The 15,760-nt window shown below is 37.3% G+C and overlaps 1 protein-coding gene across 2 annotated transcripts in view; it reads left to right on the forward strand.

The window, feature by feature from the left end:
* GDAP2 (ganglioside induced differentiation associated protein 2) overlaps nucleotides 1–15,760 on the forward strand; it is a 63,924-nt gene that overhangs the window by 32,590 nt on the left and 15,574 nt on the right. For both annotated transcript variants that reach the window (XM_034990193.1, XM_034990192.1), the window contains 3 exons: nucleotides 11,860–11,936; nucleotides 12,683–12,759; nucleotides 15,430–15,569. In XM_034990193.1, the coding sequence (XP_034846084.1) occupies nucleotides 11,860–11,936; nucleotides 12,683–12,759; nucleotides 15,430–15,569 (294 nt within the window). The remainder of the gene's footprint in view (nucleotides 1–11,859; nucleotides 11,937–12,682; nucleotides 12,760–15,429; nucleotides 15,570–15,760) is intronic.

The raw sequence follows: 15,760 nt of genomic DNA on the forward strand, positions 1-15,760 counted from the left end.
AGAAGTGGTTGCTGATGGTGGGGAAAGATTGGAAGGGGGCACAAGGGAATTTTCTGGGTTGAAGGAAATGTTTTCTATCTTGAGTTGGCTGTTGGTTATGCAAGTGCAAACATTGTCATAAGTCATTGAACTATACACTTAAGATCTAACCACTTCACATGTAAAAAATTTCCCTCGCTTATTAAAAAGTTGAAGTTTTAAAAGATACATAAAATATATTCATAAACAAATTTCCCACCCCAAAATCTCTTGTGGTGGCTGTTAGTCTTAGAAAACAGCACTCTAGGATATGTGCCCACGTTCAACCTGTTCTCAAATATATTTTTAATAGAAAGGCTGTCTTTAGAACTCAGAATCTGATCTCATGTCTTCAAATGCAACAGTGTAGTTATACATTAAAGGTGAGAGGATTAACAATAGAACCTCCTAAATTGCCCTAGAAATAGACCTGCCCATGAGGCAGCAGCAGCAAGAGCAGTGGCAGCTAGAGCTCAGGACTGATCTCGGTTCCCATCTTCCCTCCGCCTGTAGCATAGACATTTTAACAATATTTGTTCTTCCAATCCATGAGCATGGAACGTTTTTCCATTTCTTTGTGTCTTCCTCAATTTCTTTCATGAGTATTCTGTAGTTTTCAGAGTACAGATCCTTTGCCTCTTTGGTTAGGTTTATTCTTAGGTATCTTATGGTGTTTTCTAAAGCAATTCCTAATAAGTCCTTTTTAAAGCATAAAGGAAAGTAGCTTATGTACTTCTGGGTAAGCTTTTCCCAGGATTAACAGTCCTTGGAAAGCTAGCTGCTTTTCAAAAAGTTCTAAAGGAAAAAAAAAAATGATAAACTCTAGACAGTTCATATCAGCATTACTTTATAGGGTTGGTTGAGAGGTTAACATCTCATAGGGTTGTTGTGAGTACCTGGTACTTAGCAAGCTCTTGAAATTGGTCACTGCTGTTCTACTCGGTACTGAGCAAATCATGGTCTATTTTACCTTTTAGCTTTGGTATTTGCCATCCCTTTTGACTGGAATACCCTCATCCTTTAATTCCTGCCCACTTTCCAGGTTTCAGCTTAACAGTAATTGCCTCTGGAAATTTATCTTCCTGGACATAAGCCAGGATAGACGGAAGAGAAGTCTGGAATAGACGCCTCCTCCTGTATTTTTTTTTCATACCCTGTACTTAACCAAAGCATAGCATATCATTTATCACAGTATATTGCAGTGATGTGTGGTTGTTGTAAGCCTCCATCTATAAACTGGGAGTGGACTAGATGACCTCTGGAGTTCCTTACAGAATTAGAATGTTGTGTCTGGCTGAGTTTCTGGTCTTCATTTTATTCAGATTTTATTTTTAGAAATGAAAGCAAATTTGCCACTAGGGGGCAGCAATGAATAGCTTTTTCAAAGGTTGTCACAATCACCATGATAGTTTCGGTGGTTTCTAAGTTTGTCATGTATAAGAATCATTTGGCAAACATTTTTCTTTAAATACAGTGAAGGGGCTGTCCCTCGCGTGACTGGGACTTTGGCATCTGTGTGTGTGTATATATATATATATTTTTTTTTTTTAATATTATTATTTATTTATTTGAGAGAGAGAATGAGAGAGAGAGCATGAGAGGGGGGAGGGTCAGAGGAAGAAGCAGACTCCCTGCCGAGCAGGGAGCCCGATGTGGGACTCGATCCCGGGACTCCAGGATCATGACCTGAGCTGAAGGCAGTTGCTTAACCAACTGAGCCACCCAGGCGTCCCGGCATCTGTATATATTTTGAAACTTTTTCACTTTGTGATTCATGCACTGCTAGGTCTGAGTACCTTTTTATAGTCGAAGGCAGTGGTTCGCAAACGATTTGGTCTCAGGTGCCCTTTGCACTCTTAAAAATTGTTGAGGACTCCAGAGAGCTTTTGTTTACATGGTTTGTACCTACCAATATTTATCATATGAGAAATTATTTATTAATTTATTTAAAAATAACCCATCATGGTATTATGCTGAGCGAAGTAAGTCAATCAGAGAAAGACGTGTGTCATATGATCTCACTGATATGAGGAATTCTTAATCTCAGGAAACAAACTGAGGGTTGCTCAAGTGGTGGGGGGTGGGAGGGATGGGGTGGCTGAGTGATAGACATTGGGGAGGGTATGTGCTATGGTGAGCGCTGTGAATTGTGTAAGACTGTTGAATCACAGACCTGTACCTCTGAAATAAATAATACATGTTAAAAAAAAAGAAGAAGAAGAAGATAGCAGGAAGGGAAAAATGAAGGGGGGGAAATCGGAGGGGGAGACGAACCATAAGAGACGATGGACTCTGAGAAACAAAGTGAGGGTTCTAGAGGGGAGGGGGTGGGGGATGGGCTAGCCTGGTGACGGGTATTAAAGAGGGCACGTACTGCATGGAGCACTGGGTGTTATATACAAACAATGAATTGTGGAACACTACATAAAAACTAATGATGTAATGTTTGGTGTTTAACATGACATAATAAAATAAAATAAATCTTCACAGGGAAAAAATAAATAAATAAATAAAAATAACCCATCATGTTTTTTTGAAAAATAACTATTTTAAAAAATGAGTGAGGGGGCGCCTGGGTGGCTCAGTTGGTTAAGCGACTGCCTTTGGCTCAGGTCATGATCCTGGAGTCCCTGGATCGAGTCCCGCATCGGGCTCCCTGCTCAGCAGGGAGTCTGCTTCTCCCTCTGACCCTCCCCCCTCTCATGCTCTCTCTATCTCATTCTCTCTCAAATGAATAAATAAAATCTTAAAAAAAAAAAAGAGTGAGAAGATATGGCACTGTTTTACATTTTTGCAAATGTTTAAATGTTTGGAATAAGTTATGTTGGGTGAAGTATATAAAGAAAATCTAACCTCACTCAGATATATAATTGGAAAGGGGAGGAGTATGTTAATAGCCTTTTCAAATAACTTGTGATATTCTTTGATATTATAACATAACTTGATAAGTAGTAGGTTTTTTTTTTTTAAGATTTTATTTATTTATCTGACAGAGAGATAGCAAGAGAGGGAACGCAAGCAGGGGGAGTGGGAGAGGGAGAAGCAGGCTTCCCACTGAGCAGGGAGCCCGATGTGGGGCTCGATCCCAGGACCCTGAGATCATGACCTGAGCCGAAGGCAGATGCTTAATGACTGAGCCACCCTGATAAGTGGTAGTTTCTTAAAGTTTAGTTGTAATATGGAATCTCAAAGCATATCCATGAATTTTTATATTCTGTTATATTAAAATGTTTGTTCTATCCTGCTCTTTGAATGGATTTTATAATGGGAATTTACAGCATGAATTTATAACATGGTGCATTGTCTTTTGGAAAATATTGATTCACTGAATTATTCAGATCTCCTAAATAATGATACATATCATTACACAATATCAAAAAATTATATTTGTTAATATTGCCACTGATCTCATCAGAAAAGTCTTTAAGTATTAGAAACTGTAAGGTTCTGGGGATGGATACAAATTTTCCAAAATTATGTATGGTTTTTAAAGCTCAAGTTTTATCACTGGCAAGAAATACTGTTGGTTGTTTTTCTTGAAATGACAAGGTCAATTTATATTCATTTTTGAGAAAACATCTGCCAAATACTCATGTTGAATAACCACAGTTTGTCTGCCAGTCGTTATTTGAAGAAAAACAGTGTTCCATGAAAAAAAGCAATGAGTTTAGCTTACAAGTCATCCGGTGCCTTTCTTCAAGACAACCTCATACTTCGGTATGCAGACGTGCTTTATGTGTTCTTTCCATTTTATGATACGTTAATCTTAAAAAGATGTGTTTCAAGGGTTGATTTAATAAAATTAATAATTTTTAGCTCCTCATCAAAGACATTCTTAAGTAAAACTGGCTTTTTTCTTTTTCTTTCTTTTTTTTTTTCCTGTGAGAATTTTGGCAGTGAAGAACACAGTGAGTGCTAGTACAATCTGGTTCCTCCACCTCGATTCATTCTAAGACACCAGTAGTCTACTTAACCGCACTTTTGCACTGTCGGTGCAAATGTCAACCCAGTGAAAAAGGCAAATGATGTTTCAGTATGACTGTGAAACTGTCAGAACAGTTTTGACCTTGCAAACCCCCTTAACAAGTGTCAGGACTGTGGACCGACCGCACTTTGAGAACCACTGGTCTGTGGTCTCTCACCAGTACCTTGCAGTTGAAAGGAGTTTGAGTAATCATCTGATACAGTTTTCCAAAGTGGAGACACAGTCTGTAAGCATTAGAATCACCAGGGCTGCTTGCTAAAAATGCGTATGCCTCACACCAAACTTCCTGAACCAGGACTTTTGTGGAACGGGCTCAGAAGTCTTCGGACGTTTCTTAGGTGATTCTTTTGTGCTCCAAATCACTGATCTAGTCGGTCTGCTTTTCAGGGGGTAAGTGATCCCCTAGATGAGCTTGCCCAGAGTTACAGCTCACTGAGAAAGAGGCTTCAGAGTGGCTGTTGTGGCACATCGGCCTCTCGACCACCTTCTTAAGCCCACTTACACCAACCAACTTCAGACAGGTTGGCAAAAGACTAGAGATTTTCTTTATTCATATGCAGAGAACTGCACTGTTACCACTTTTCTCAAATCAGCCAACCTATTCTCTTTCATTCTCTCTCTTACACATACACACACCCCTCTTACCTTTTTCATTTCTCTGTAAGTGGTATAGATAATCTGGAAATTTTGAAGTTTGTGTTTCGACTGGAGACTTGTCTTTGTCTCTTTCTCTCTTTAATGAGGAAATGTGTTTCTCTTAATAATGACTAGTTCAAGCCAGTATTAAAATAAATCTATTCCCTCCTTTCTGGAAAGAAGTCCTCAGGAAAGGGATAGGTTCTAGGAAGGAATATGAATACAGCATGGAAAGCACTGTTCTTTTTTTTTTTTTTTTTAAGATTTTATTTAATTATTTGACAGAGAGACAGCGAGAGAGGGAACACAAGCAGGGGGAGTGGGAGAGGGAGAAGCAGGCTTCCCGCCGAGCGCAGAGCCCGATGCGGGGCTCGATCCCAGGACCTGGAATCATGACCCGAGCCGAAGGCAGACGCTCAACGACTGAGCCACCCAGGCGCCCCAGAAAGCACTGTTTTTATTGGTAGATGGCTTTGATCTTGAGATTCATATTTGTTACGCAGTCGATAGTTTCCGTTCAGTTCAGGAGACATTAGATGTTTACTCTGTGCAAGATAATATTCTAGGTACTGAAACATACCCAGATAAATAAGGTGGTCCTTCTGTTGTGAAATTCATGAGTGAGCCACACGGCCTTCAGATGTCAGGGGTATGTTCTGAACAGTGGTCAGGCTGCATGCACATGTAGTCAGCACAGAGTTGCTGACTCTCAGAAGAGCACAGCCTGTAGCTCCCAAAGCCTGAACTAAGAAACAGGCTCGGTGCCTCTGTCACACAGTTCTCTTGAGTGATAAGCTACGTCTGAATCAAAAGGTTTTCAGGTTTCCCATATAAGTGTCCAGTGCCTGTGATGATTAAAGATGAGGTGCTTTCTCATAGCTGTGCTGCAGAATACTTCAGAATAATAGCAGCTCGAAAGTGTGGTCAAGGAACCAGAGACCCTTTCAGGGAGCCTATGAAACCAAAACTAGTTTTATAATGCTACTCAGACATATTTGCCCTTTTCCTTCCCATTCTCACAGTGTTTGGTGGAGTTTTCCAGAGGCTACTTACCATGTGACATTGCGGTAGATTAAATGCAGAAGCAGATATGAGAATCCAGCAGAACTTAAAGAGATTTGCAAAGATGTTAAAAGAGTGTTAACTCTTCTCCCTAAACACAGTTTTTGTCATAAAAAGTTATGTATATTCACATTAAGCTTTTTATTGTTCTTAAATTTACAGATAATTATTTCTAAAATTCCTGCCTTTATTTCTAATATGGTAAATATTGGTAGATATAATTGACATAAACATAAAAGGTCCCTGAGACCAAAAAGTTTGAGAATTGATGGCTACTTGTTTAGGAGTTTATATGATATAACTGAGCTATGGGTCATCTGTTTGCAAACTCTGCCATGTGTTAAATGTTTAAGATTGTAGGCTGTGGGGTTTTTTAAATTTATTTCTCTTATTTTTTCTACATAAGGCTTTATTTACACATAATGAGTCTGGTTTCTGTTAATTTTGTTAGTTGATCAGATTGAAAGCTTTCAGTTCTGGGGTGCCTGGGTGGTTCAGTCGTTAAGCGTCTGCCTTCGGCTCAGGTCATGATCCCAGGGTCCTGGGATTGAGCCCCGTGTTGCGCTCCCTGCTCAGCGGGAAACCTGCTTCTCCCTCTCGCTCTGCCCCTGCTGGTGTTCCTTCTCTCACTGTGTCTCTCTGTCAAATAAATAAAATCTTAAAAAAAAGAAAAAAAAAGCTTTCAATTCTTCCATCGGTAAATTAAAGGTCCCATGGATTGGCTACATAGGGTCAGATCATTGCTCTCATGGCATTGCCTTGCCACATCATTGTCTCTGTGTGGTAATTCATCTGAAAAAATTAGGCATGTTGTATAATTCTTTATTAATATTTCTAGGTTTTCTATCCAACTGTGACACTAATTTGGGTATATCATAAGGAAGAAGTTGGCTTACTTACAAAAATTAGGAAGCAATATTCTTTTTCAAAGATAGAGCTTTTAAAACTCTTAAAATTATTTTATAGTAACTTTTTCATTAGTGTTCCTCGGTCAGCCTAAGACCAATTGCCTACAACTCTTAAGTCATTTCCCACAATAAAAACTTTATCTCATTCATTATTATTTATTGAGCCCTTACCAACGTGCCAGGTGTCATGCTGAAAACATAATAAAGTGACATGCTAAACAGTTACAGCCCCAGCCCTTGTGGAGCTTAGTATCTTGCAGAGGAGAGAAATGTTAAACTAATTATTATATGAATAATTTATTTTAAATTACAGGATGCAATAAGTATACAAGGGTCCTAACTAGGTCCAGTGTGGGGAGCAGTTGCCTCAGGCCAGGAAAAACTTGTGTTGATTCCAAAATCTAGGCTATTGGTTGTACACAAATAGGTTAGTCATTAGTCTTTTAAGAGTTTTTAGAGTAAATTTTCTTCGTCATTCAACCTGTGGCTATGCATGCAGACAGTAATTGATTAACTGGAAGAAATTGCCTTTTATTAGCTTTGTGAGGACAGCAACCAACCTTAGTTGATTGCAGCCTGTTGAGAAACTTGTCTACTTAGTATTTCTGCCTTCAGAGCTCTGTAGTGGCTACCTTTGCTGCCATTTTGCCAAAATATTTTGTGTGACTGTTTACCTATGATTATTATAGCTTACCCAACAAGTAATAGAAATGTTTATTTGGAATAAGCTCTAAGAAAACAAGAAACTATTTTGATTTGATGTTTTCCTTTTTTAGCTTTTGATTGTTGGACTGGGATAAAAGGTTATATATCTTTATTGAAATAAAATGCAGAAACGACCATAAAAAATGAGGTGCAGTTTCTAAGAGATATAATGGAAATTTTAAAATACTTTTTGAATAGATGAGGGAAATTGAAGCATTGTTTCTCTACTGGCTGAGGAGATAAAGCTAACATTTTTTTGCTTTTATTCCCTTCTCCCATATACTTATTTAAAAGAAAAAAAACTGACTAGATAGTCAAATCAAACTTACATGATCCATAGTGGGAATGGAGGAGACTTTAATAAGAATAAAGAAGAAACAGATGAAGATGGCAGTCCTGAGTTGCTGCCCTGGAATTCATCACAATCCTTAGGAACTGGAACAGCACCACTGTCTCAGCAATGATACTATACTTTTTTTTGAATCATAAAGCCTTTAAGAATCTCATGTAAGCTATAGGCCTTCTCCCCTTGAACATGCTCATATGGATGTTGCTTTTGCCAACCAGAATCTATTCTAGGATCTCAAGTTGTTAATCACAGATCAAGGTTAAAAACATTTTAGAGTTTATGCTATTTCAGAGTTCACACCATGGACTACAGTCAATTTTAGATAGATTAAGGACTTAATTATTTTTTTTAATTAAAACTCATGGAAGAAGTTGTAAACTAGTATCTTTTATACCTTGGAGAAAGGAACAGGTTTCTTAAACAGGATATAAAAATCATTGACTATAAAAGAAAAAATAGCTTTGACTATATTAAAATTAAGAACTTTGTTAAGTGGGGCAATGAATCTTAAAGAAAGTGAAAAGGAAATTATAGAATGGGCGTATTCACAGTAAACATAACTGGCAAATGATTACTATCAAGAATATACAAAGAATTCCTACAAGTAAGTGAGAAAAGAACAAATAGCCCTATAGAAAACAAAGGATAGGAACAGGCATCTCACAGAGGAGGGAAACATGTCCATCAAACATAAACAGGATCTCAGCATCATTAGTGACCAGAGATATGAGATACCATTTCAGACCTGATTAGCAAAAGTTAAAACATCTGCTGATACCAAGTGTTGAGGACATGGATTCACAGGATCTCATATTTATTGCTTGTAGAAGTATAAATGGGTACAGCACTTTGGAAAAGAGGTCTGGTCTTATCTCCTAAAACTGAATATACCTATATCCTAGCACTTGAAGAAGTCAGGCACACATATACCAGGAAATATGTTAAATAAGTTGATCATAGCACTATGCACAGGAGCAAAAACCTGGGAACAGTCCAAGTGCCCACCAGTAAGAGAGTGGATGAAAAAAACTATAGTTTTCATATGGTACAGATACATCATATAGTTGTCAAGGTGAAGGAACAACATTGCCACACAATGATATAGATGGATCTTAGCAGTCTAGTAAGTCAAACAAGTAAGACCCAAAAGATTACATACAGTATAATAAGCTTTTTCAAAAAAACATTTTAGGAATACATCAGATGAACCAAAAGGATATAAAAAGGAAAGCAAGAAGATAATGGATGGGCAATTTCAGAGACTGGTTATGGGGGCAGGGGCTGGAATTAAAGGGGAATGACCGCGTGATTAGAGATAGATTTTTGCGAGGGTGGTAGCTTTTGTTTAGGGCAGTAAGTTTCAGAATGCTTATTATTTCAATAAAAATAACTAATTAGGTAACCAGTTTTTTAAACATTTTGCAGATTTATTTATTTATTTTAGAGAGAGGGAGGGAGTGTGCCCGAGAGCAGGGGGAGGGGCAGAGGGAGAGACAGAATCTTAAGCAGACTCCCTGCTGAGGGTGGAACGGGATTCCGACTCAATCTTACGACCCTGAGATCATGACCTGAGTAGAAATCAGGAGTCGGATGCTTAACTGACTAAGCCACCCAGGCGCCCCTAGATAACTAGTTTTTAAAGAAAACCATGTGTGTACCCATGATGAGCGTGTTTTGAACCAAGGTTAATTCTGTTTTGTGCACCTGAATTCAGTTCGAAAAAAAATTTTTTCAGAGTTCATTGAACACATTGTTACTCAGCATCAGCAGCAACCCTAGAGATTGCCTGGACATACAGAGACAAATAAGATGTATTCCCTATCTTGTTGTCTAAGAGTAGAAACAAACTGGCCGTAAGTGGGTGAAGCCTTGTGCAAATCTTTATGGTGCAAAGAAGGAGGAGCAGTTAGTTCTCCATATCTGGACCTTGCCTCCACTCCACTCCCCCTCACTCTGCCCTCCCAACCCTACTCCTCCCAGTCCTCCTCTCAGCATATTGATAGAATATTTAGACCTCTGCTGGATTGCTTGTTTCATTTTGTTTTACCACAGAGTTAATTCTTTATGTTTCTATCTGATATGTTCAACTTTAAACTCTGAAGCCAGGGACCTTTTATTATTCTCAGATGCCCTGCAAAATATCTTGAATAATACTCATGTTTATTATTTCATTAAACAAAGATTTGAGTGCATACTATGATGCAGGCACTTGCATGAACACAGTACATCCTTGAAAAATGAGCTAGTGAATTCAAGAATGGAGTATAGAAATTAACAGACATTTACTGAATCCGTTACATGATTTGTGCTAGGACCTGTGATGCTTATAAGCCACTTAAGATGCATTCTGTTCAGTCTTGTTGTGAAGATGATTCAATCACAAGATAATTAGAAAACAGTACGATTGGGGATTTAGTGTGAATAACCAAGGAATTGACTCTGTGTAAAAATATGGAACGCAACATATCGATAAGGAGAACTACCATAAACATAGGTCTTCTCTTGACTTGCAAATTGTGTCTTAAATCAAAATTTAAAGCTGTTTCTCTTTGACTTTTCAGTTTACATAGGTGGGCAAGTTTCCTTTTTTTTTTTTTTATTAGAGAAGTGGGGAAGGGTAGAGGGCAAGGGGGAGAGAGAGAATCCTAAGCAGGCTCCATGCCCAGCACAGAGCCCAACTTGGGGCTTGATCTCAAGACCCTGAGATCATGATCTGAGCTGAAATCAAGAGTCGGACTCTTTAACAGACTGAGCCACCCAGGCGCCCCAAGGTTCCAAATTTAAAAAGGAAAACTGTGGAACTATGTGATACCAAGTGTTTTTTTCACAGGCAGTAACAATTTCTGTGATACTAGCAGGCTTTATCATCACATGTTCATTACAATCCAAATGTAATAGGCTTCCTATTAAATATCCTTAGCTATGTGATTGTACTTTATAGCTGAAAAATGTTCTACATAAACACCACTTAGCAGATGAGGAAACAGGTCCATAGAGGTGAAATAGCTTTATTTACTAAGGTTGCACAGAAAGTGATAGGATTAGAAACCAAGTCTCCCTCTCTCCTGGTTTAGTTTTCCTTATGTTATGGTATGTTGCCCTATGTGACCTAGATGCTTCAAAGTTGCTTTTCATGCATTTCAGTGCCTTGAAAGCTTTTTTTTGCAAATAAGTGGCCCTTTGAATTCTAAGAAAGTGGTATGAAATAGTAGAAAATACTGACCTTTTCAGAAATCTGGAGATCTGAGTACAGCTTCAAATTCAGCTCCACCAATAACTGGCTGGTAACTAAGATTAGCTCAACCTTTTGCAGGTCATTTACCCTCTTTGAGATCTTTAATGTCTCTTCCAGTTTTTTTTTTTTATTTTTATTTTATTTTATTTATTTATTTGACAGAGAGAGACACAGCAAGAAAGGGAACACAAGCAGGGGGAGTGGGAGAGGGAGAAGCAGGCTTCCCACCAAGCAGGGAGCCCGATGTGGGACTCGATCCCAGAACCTTAGGATCATGACCTGAGCCAAAGGCAGATGCTTAACGACTGAACCACCCAGACGTCCTCTCTTCCAGTTTTAATGCCTTCTTAGCTAAAGTCAAGCTGTAGTCCCTAGGATCCGCTATATGCGTTATCAGTGCAACTGACTTGATTAATCATTAAATAAGCCTGGACTTCCTGCATAAAATTACCTATTTCCTTTGTGGTCCACATAACATGTTCAACACTTACCTGTTTTTGTTATAAAAAGTAAACTCCTTGAGGGCACTGACCATGTCTGTTCACTGTAGGATTCTCAATACCAAGTCATTGTTGGATGAGTGAACATCTCTTCTAGATAACTGCTTTTGCTTTAGGATTTCTCTCTTTGCATGTTTTTTAGTAAAGGAAGATAATATTGAAAACTGTTCATTGGAGTACTTGGTATCTTTGCCATTAATATGAGTAGTCTTCACTTGATCATAAAGGATTTTTTTAAATCATTTAGTATGAACACCTTCCTCTCTTAGTTACTCAGTAACTCACTCATGTTTATTTTATCAATAACACATTAGTGGAGATTCTGCATAATATAATGACCTCCTTAACTCCTTGCACATTACAATAAAATCTCATTCTTTAGGGAAAGATAGAAACAGATTCCATTTGTAAATTTAATTTACAAGGAGTTACTATAATAATTATGTCCTTTATTTCTCTAGTTATAATCGCTGGTTATGTCAAGCAAGATCTGAGGATCTATCTGATATTGCTTCTCTAAAAGCCTTATACCAAACAGGTGAGCTTAAGGACATAGCAACTTTTACTAATTAAGGACCCTCCCTAGCATGCTGTTAGAAACTTCATTTTTCTCTGATTTTGTTCATTTTGTCTATGAAAAAAATGTTTTTGTACTAATGGGGATAGTTTTTGCTCATTATCACGATCGTAAAAATAACATCTCAACCTACAAATTTTCATCTTGTAGTTCTACATTGGCCAACTTTATTTCTTCTTAATGTCCTTTTTCTTACCTTTTTTAACATTTTTTTCTGCTTTTAAAAATGTCACCCACTTGCTATACAAAATTCAAACCTTACATAAATATATGATGGAGATGGTGAAAGTTCTCAGATTTCCATTCTTTTCTGCATTAAATTTCTTTTTCAGACAGTACTTGTTTATTTTCAGAGTTGAGTTCCAAGTAGTTTTTCCTGGATCACTAATGTTATTAAAAGTTGGAGTGAACTTAAACGAAAAGCTATTTATAAAAAGGTTTATGCCCTGCAGCCTTAACTTTGGCTGTCCCTGATTTAAAACCTGTAAGAAGCCTTATCTTAAAAGTAAGGGCAGTCATCAAAACCTCATGAAGCTAAAGAAAAAAAAAGTATTGTTTTCCACATAGTGAAAGACATCTGAAGATGAAATTTAAAAACGTAAGTTCTTGATATGCAGTCTTTTATATTTGTGTAGAATATTTTTATAACGTTAGAGTCCAGTCTTGGAATAAAGTCTCTGGGCGCTGATCACATTTCCTGTTCACAGGTGTTGATAACTGTGGTCGCACAGTGATGGTGGTAGTTGGAAGAAACATTCCTGTCACATTAATAGACATGGACAAGGTAAGCCGTAAAAAGGCTCTGTTTTACACATAATGTTGATTTTTATGATTAGTAGGATATAAATTTGGAATCAGAACTTAGAAAAGGAAATGGGGCAGAATTGTGTGTATCTGGGCAAAAGAATGGCCCTGGCTCAGCATGTTGGCACATACTATTTCAGTAAGCTAGGGGTTTGGTTTTGTTCTGTAGGAGAAACAAAAATACTAGAATGCCATAATGTGACCAAAAATGCAGCTGCTCTGTTTCGGATATGACGCAACTGGCAAGTTTTGGGTTGGAATCACTCTGGGTTATAATTGTACTAACAATCAAATACTGCTTTTCTTGAAAAAAGAAAAATTAACTCTTGAATATCTATCTGAAGAGATGAAATCAGAGATGTAGCTAACCCAAGATGTCATAATGCCATGATCCCTTCATTTGGAGACAAAGGACAGAAATAGCTGATTCATAAAAGAAAAATGGTATTGTTGGCCAAAAAAAAAAAAAATAAGGAAAAAAAACAAAATGATTCTGCTTTTAAAAATTATTAGTAATCTCCCCTCAAAAAAGTGAATCAGAATGACAAACCTTTTGTTGCCTTCAAAACTAGCCAGAACTTTTAAATAATAATCATTGTCATCAAAGATGAATTAAAATGATAAAAGTGGTCACACCGTTGACCCAGGAATTCTGTTCCTGAGAATTTGTACTAAGGAAATAATCTGGAGTATGGAAGTAGCTATCGACCCTGAAACTGCCCAAGTTGGAATACTTGGGCAAGGGACCATTGAATCTAAAAGATAAATATGTAAATTGTCCTAGAACATCAGTTTTATTAGAAACTGACTGCAAGAGAGGAGAATCACTTTTAACTAATACATCATTCTTAACCATAGTAACAAATTATGTGCTTAAAAATGTAAAAATTGCACCCATTTTTAAAGATAAAACAGTTATACAAAAGGAGATAATTGCTTCTGGCTAAGCCCTTAGTTTCCTGGTCACTGGTGTTCAGGTAAAAAAAAATTGTGGAAGCATTGGACGTGGCATGTTACCACAGGCTCATTTGTAGTACAGAATTGGAACCTAAATTCCTAACAGGTAATTATGGTATATCCACAAATGGAATGTTTTGTAACCCTTAAAAATTATGGTTCCAAAGGCAAATACTATAGAGAAATATTTATAATATCAGTAGGAGAAAAAGTGATACATTAAGTTGCCTATACACTGACCTTAACTTACTTTGTTTTAAGCATAAAGGTAAAAACTCAAAACGTTAAAATTTAAAATGGATTTCATGGTTTTAGGGAGAATTTGTTTTCTACATTTTTCTGTCATGTGGCCATACTTCCTTATAATGAAAAAAATTGAAGTTAAAGATGGGGAATTTAAAGCTGAAAATGAGTATCTTAATTGTCCTGGAGAGGGAGTGGAGGGTAGATATAAAGAGGACCAAAAGCATTCTGGTAAAACCAGAAATAATAATAAAATACACACACACACAGGAAAAACTCAACTGATGCAAATGATATCATTGGTAAGTTTCTACTTGTAGTCATTTGTTTTGTGTTATTAACAATCAGTATGACATTCATTCTCATCATTAATAATGTGATTGATACAAATAAAAACATAAATCTCTGCATTTGATTTTGGTGTGCACTTGCTTGGTGTTTTGGATATCCATGATGTATCATTTCATATAATACAATGAGATATATTGTGAGGTCCAAACCAACAAACTGGAAAGATACTGTGTTTTAGTGCCCTCCTCTGTCAGCTCTGGTAGCAGTTGGATGCTAATCCATCTAGTCCACTCATGTTAATGCCAAGGACTCTCCTGAGGAGAATTGGGAAATCGCCTGTTTGATAATAATCTTTCAGTTGTTAACTCTTAGCTTCCTCTATGTCATTGTTTATAGTACACCACTGGGTCATCCTGGCCCTGCCCATATTGTATCTCTGCTTTGTGTTTAATGTTTCTCTTAAATTTCATCTTTCCTGTGATGGAATATTTCTCTAATATTTCTCAAATGTGATCTGGGTCACATTAAATTTGAGTCTTTCACAGCCTTAGAAATGCTAGTCCATTGCCATCCACTGACTAAACTTGTTCTCATTTTTCTCATTCAGGTCAACATTAAAGATGCCAAGAAAATTAGTCCTCAAAGTGAGCCATGGGTGGGAGGCATCACTCGTGATGTCCTCGTATAGTAATTCTTGGTTACGTGAGAGCCCTAAGTCTGTATCCCAGTAGAGACTGCAAAGATTTTCATTGAGTTCAAGCAGAAACCTCAAGAAAGTTCAGAAGTCTACAAATTGTACTTCTAATGATATTGATATCGTTATCCTAGAGAGGGAAAACCTGGCAGCTGACTGAAGAACTCTTTTGAGTATATGAAGAGTTTTTTGAGAGGACAGAGACTGATTGTTTTCCCCCACCACTTAGAATAAGGCAAAAAGGGATCCTACTGTAGCATTTCTGAGAATTACTATACACTGGCATCGTTCACTTTCCTGAAGCTCTTTTGAAGAAAATTGATACTACTCATTAGTCTGAGATGTCCATCTGCAGTGCCAGGGGCATCGATTAGACTAATCTTCTGGGTTTTGCCTCGCTCTTGGCTTCTGTGAAATAGACCACTGTGCAAGATAATCTTACTTTTACTTCTCTTTTTTTTCTAGGCTCTCTTATATTTTATCCATGTAATGGATCACATTGCTGTGAAGGAATATGTATTAGTATATTTTCACACACTGACCAGCGAATACAATCACCTGGACTCTGACTTCCTGAAGAAACTCTATGATGTTGTTGATGTCAAGTTAGTTATTTTTGCAAATTATGAGGGGAGAGAGCTTCTTTCTTTCCTAAAATTAATCAGTAAACAAACATTGCTGCATATTCTGCAGAAACATATTTCATATAACATAGAATTTTATCATATATAGATAAGATATTTTAATATGAGGTGGCCCTCTTTAACTCCAGAGTATTTTGCATCTAAGTTAATTC

This window comes from Mirounga leonina, unplaced genomic scaffold, assembly GCF_011800145.1.
Source record: "Mirounga leonina isolate KUSES-001 unplaced genomic scaffold, KU_Mleo_1.0 Mir_507, whole genome shotgun sequence".
Lineage (NCBI taxonomy): Eukaryota > Metazoa > Chordata > Mammalia > Carnivora > Phocidae > Mirounga > Mirounga leonina.